This window comes from Rhinolophus sinicus, linkage group LG02 (assembly GCF_036562045.2).
Source record: "Rhinolophus sinicus isolate RSC01 linkage group LG02, ASM3656204v1, whole genome shotgun sequence".
Lineage (NCBI taxonomy): Eukaryota > Metazoa > Chordata > Mammalia > Chiroptera > Rhinolophidae > Rhinolophus > Rhinolophus sinicus.
This window is the reverse complement of record NC_133752.1, coordinates 146,111,739-146,116,083: the sequence shown is the minus strand read 5'-3', so window position 1 is coordinate 146,116,083 and position 4,345 is coordinate 146,111,739. Positions and strand designations below refer to the sequence as shown.

At 31.3% G+C, this 4,345-nt stretch overlaps 1 protein-coding gene across 1 annotated transcript; it reads left to right on the top strand.

Annotated features, from left to right (window-relative positions):
• Nucleotides 1–2,927: 2,927 nt before the first annotated feature.
• On the top strand, nt 2,928–3,866 carry LOC141568630 (olfactory receptor 6C3). The gene has a single exon (XM_074319035.1). The coding sequence runs from the start codon at nt 2,928–2,930 to the stop codon at nt 3,864–3,866; it is 939 nt and encodes a 312-aa protein (XP_074175136.1).
• Nucleotides 3,867–4,345: the final 479 nt, after the last annotated feature.

Sequence of the window (4,345 nt, the reverse complement as noted above, 5' to 3'; positions counted from 1 at the left end):
TAACTTCTTTCTGCTTCAGACTCTTTATCTGAGTAATAATAATACTCATCTCAAAGGGTTTTTGTTGTCTGGGAAAAAATGAGATAATTTAAATTCATAGTCAATGTCTGGTAATCAATAAAATCTCAAAAAAAAGTATTGCTACATGTATTATTGTTAAAGAGTTTAAGATACAAAATATGAATAGATTCACTATTTGAATACAAAAACAAAGGGAAATGAATAGAATTTTCATAAGTGGAAACTCAGTTTCACTATTTCTACTTGAATATTATGAACTAATACTTTTAACGCCTATTTGTATCTATTATAAGTTCAACGCATCTAGATGTCTATGTATTGTCGTATGTGTTAACTAGTCGTTTGTTCATTTTTTTCTGTTTTCTTCCTTCTGTCCCACTTTCAAATACTCTCATCTTTAAATCCTATAAATAATCTGCACCCCTGGCATTAAATGTACACATGCCTTACATCCATATTTATAACTGTGAGCAAAATAAGGATAAATTGCTAAATGTAAAATTCATATTACACATATGTGGATATATAGTATATGAATATTATATTCGTCTAGTAATAAAATCTATATCTCTCATTGCATAAAATGTGAAAATAAACAAGGTAATAATATCTGGTGACTGATTTCCAAATATTTATTTTCTTGGTTGATAAATATTCTCACAATGAGAAGATGTCAAATATAGACAAAGGAATTTAATGTTCGGATTTATGGAAGCACATGATAGAGCGATGGAAAGTATTCAAAAGCAATAAAAGCAACTTACAGCAAACATTGCTGTGATATTAGTCATGGACTGTGGGAAAGATTTTCCTGAATTCAATGGGTCAATACAGGGATAAAACTCCTCATCAGACTTTAATATGTTGTCCATTTCAGAAGATAATTAAGTCATACCAGAAATTCAAAGCAGTGTTTTCTACCTTTTCATTCTGGTATAGTAAAGAACTCTTCTCTACTTTGCCAAAATTCAAGGGATATAAGCACTAGAACCCTCTTGAGGTTAAGTCCAGAATTTCTGGGAGAATAATGTGAAGTTATTGTACAATCATAGAAGAATCAAATTCTAAATCAAACATTCACATACTCAGTATCACACCTTGTTTATATATTTGTCTCATTTAACTCAATCATTTTTTTATACTTCATCAATATTTATAAAAGTGATTCACCCATATCTTTTAATGATGTCTCACTTTTACTTAATGAATTCCCCTGAGCCAAAAAGAAAGACACAGATAAAATAAGTCCAGTTCCACTTGCATGACATACATACAGAAGAATTTTCTATTTTTCAAAACAGCATTTGCAGAAAAATATGAGTCTCTTAAGCCTACAGAAATTTAAGTCTCTTAAGCCTAAGGAAAACAGTATTTAGATTTATAGATGTATAATCGTAGAATTAAAAAATGTTCTTTTAAAATGTTTGCATAAAGCAAAGAAAATGTTTAATAACTGTTTTACATTGTATGAAAAGGGCAAATGAAAGTACATTACTAGTCCACACAGGTGTAACTGAGTTTATACATAGAGTGTGGAGGAGAGACAAAATGCAGGAATGAGTTATATTATTATAAAATGTTCCAAAAATGTTACAATACCAGGGATGAAGGATATTGTGAGTCAAATATCACTAGTCTAACAACAAAGAGAACTATGATCCCAGAGAGCCAGGAAAAAGTGAAATCACCACATTTGTTTTGATAGTATAATAGAAATCAAATAAATTGCTAACTCAGTTTACCAGCTCTGAAATTATGTAAATATTTAAGTAAATCAGACGATTAAATTTGAGGCTAAACCATCAAGAAGAACCAGGAAGTAAGTAAATTTCTTATTTTTCATTATATTGTTCCATTTTATTCAAATGTTTTAAAATATTATTTGCATATGTGTTCGTAGATTTACATCCCTTTCAATATTAAAAGTTAAATAACTTTACTACCAAGAAGACTATTAATACAGTCCTAAAGCAGGAACCCAGAAATAAGTCTGGGGTTCTTCATGGTTTTTTTCTCCCAAGTTTAATGGTATTCTCTTACAGGAATAAGATTATAAAAAGACATTCCCCATTAGAAAGAATATCTCCTTCTCAGTAAATTGTTTTTTGACCATCTACTTGTTCCTTTGCTATAGTAATACTGTAAACGAAAAAATGAATTGTGCATTCTATGAATTAAATTATCTCTAGGCAACTGTTTATTTTAATAATATTAATAGAAGTTTACCTTCTTGTTCTTCTGGCCTTTATATCATAAAAGGGGAAAAAATGATATGGGGAGAGTGATAGCATCAACCAAATCCTTAGGAAAGTAATGCAGGAGAGAATACTAGCAAAAAATTCCTATGGATAAACATGTATGTGCTAAAGTAAGATGATTATTATGTTGACTAGTTGTTTAACTTTGTAAAAGTTTCCTAAATTATGTGTGCCAAATATGAAGGTAGGTCAAAATAACCTCTGTAAGCTTTCAAACTGTGTACTTAAATTACCCACAATCTAGACTGTTTTTTATAATATTGAGGAAAGGAAAAAAATCAATTAGAATATATCCATATTTTTAAAAAGAAGTTAAATATTTTAAACAATAATTAGAAGTTTGATTTTAAAGAAACATTAGAAGAATTATCTCTGTTTAAATGTTAGCACAAGTTTTTTATCCATAGTCTATGTATTTTCAAAGAAAAGAGATCAATATTTAATTTCAGATAATATTTGTTCCTTGAATGTAAGGTCAAATAGAAATTAGAGAGAGTTGCTGAACGTGATTTTCAATTCCATAGATTATTCACTATCATGGATATTTTAAATTTTATACTCTATTCTCAATCGTGGGGTTTTCTTGTTTTTAATGTTCTGCAGGGAAAACATATTTTCTGTTCTAAAGGGGAAGAAAAAAAATCGGCAATGAAAAACCACACAGTACCCACAGAATTCATTCTTCTAGGACTATCAGACGACCCAGAGCTTCAGGTTGTGATTTTTCTGTTTTTAGTAATCACATATATATTAAGTGTTACTGGAAATTTGACCATCATCACTCTCACCTTGGTGGACTCCCATCTACAGACCCCTATGTATTTCTTCCTCAGGAACTTCTCTGTACTAGAGATATCCTTTACAACTGTCTGTATTCCTAGATTTCTGGGCACAATTATCACCAGAGACAAAACTATTTCATACAATAATTGTACAGCGCAATTGTTTTTCTTCATTTTCATGGGGATAACTGAATTTTATCTTCTAACTGCCATGTCCTATGATCGCTATGTAGCCATCTGCAAACCTCTGCATTATACAAGCATCATGAACAAAAGAGTCTGCATATTGCTTGTCTTTTGTGCTTGGCTGGCAGCATTCTTAAATATCTTCCCACCAGTTATTCTCTTACTCCAGTTAGATTACTGTGGCTCCAATATCATTGATCACTTTGCATGTGACTATTTTCCCCTCCTGCAGTTATCCTGCTCAGACACCTGGCTCCTAGAAGTGATTGCTTTTTACTCTGCAATAGTGATTCTGCTTTTCACTTTGGCATTAATAATTCTATCCTACACATTCATCATCAGGACAATTCTGAAACTGCCTTCTGCCAGTCAGAGGAAAAAGGCATTTTCTACATGCTCCTCTCACATGATTGTCATTTCCATCTCTTATGGAAGCTGCATATTCATGTATGCCAACCCTTCTGCAAAAGAAAAGGCATCATTGATCAAAGGAGTGGCTATTCTCAATACCTCTGTTGCTCCTATGATGAATCCATTTATATATACCCTGAGGAACCAGCAAGTGAGGCAAGCCTTTAAGGACACTATCCAAAAGGTTATATTTTTCTCTAGTAAATGAAAAAGCTAGTAGTGTTTAAGGATAAACTTCTTATCAATGCTTCCTACTATTCATATGACATTTGTGCTCTTTGTAACTCACTGTCCAAACTCTCATATTCTATGTAGCTTGATGATTTCAGGGCAGTTGGTTATTTGTTTAAAAAAAGCAGCAAATATGGATCCACATCTCACATAAGAATAACTTCTGTATGGATTAAAAATGTAAATGTAAAAAGCAAAAGCATACAAGTATTAAATATAAACAAATATTTGCATAATTTTGATGTATGGTAGGATACCCTGAGAAGAATAGGTCACCAAGAATTCATGATCGACTGTACAATCTTCTGAGTTGAACCACACCATAAAGAAGTTAAAATATAAGAATAGGCTCTGGAAACATTACAACAGATAAGACACACAAAAGGTTTATATCCATAATACATACTTATCTTCTACTATTAAATGAGAAGTGAACACAAGTTATGAATAGACAAT

Bases quoted from the DNA above. Each gene is read 5' to 3' on its own strand.
- LOC141568630 (XM_074319035.1), top strand. From the start codon at position 2,928: ATGAAAAACCACACAGTACCCACAGAATTCATTCTTCTAGGACTATCA.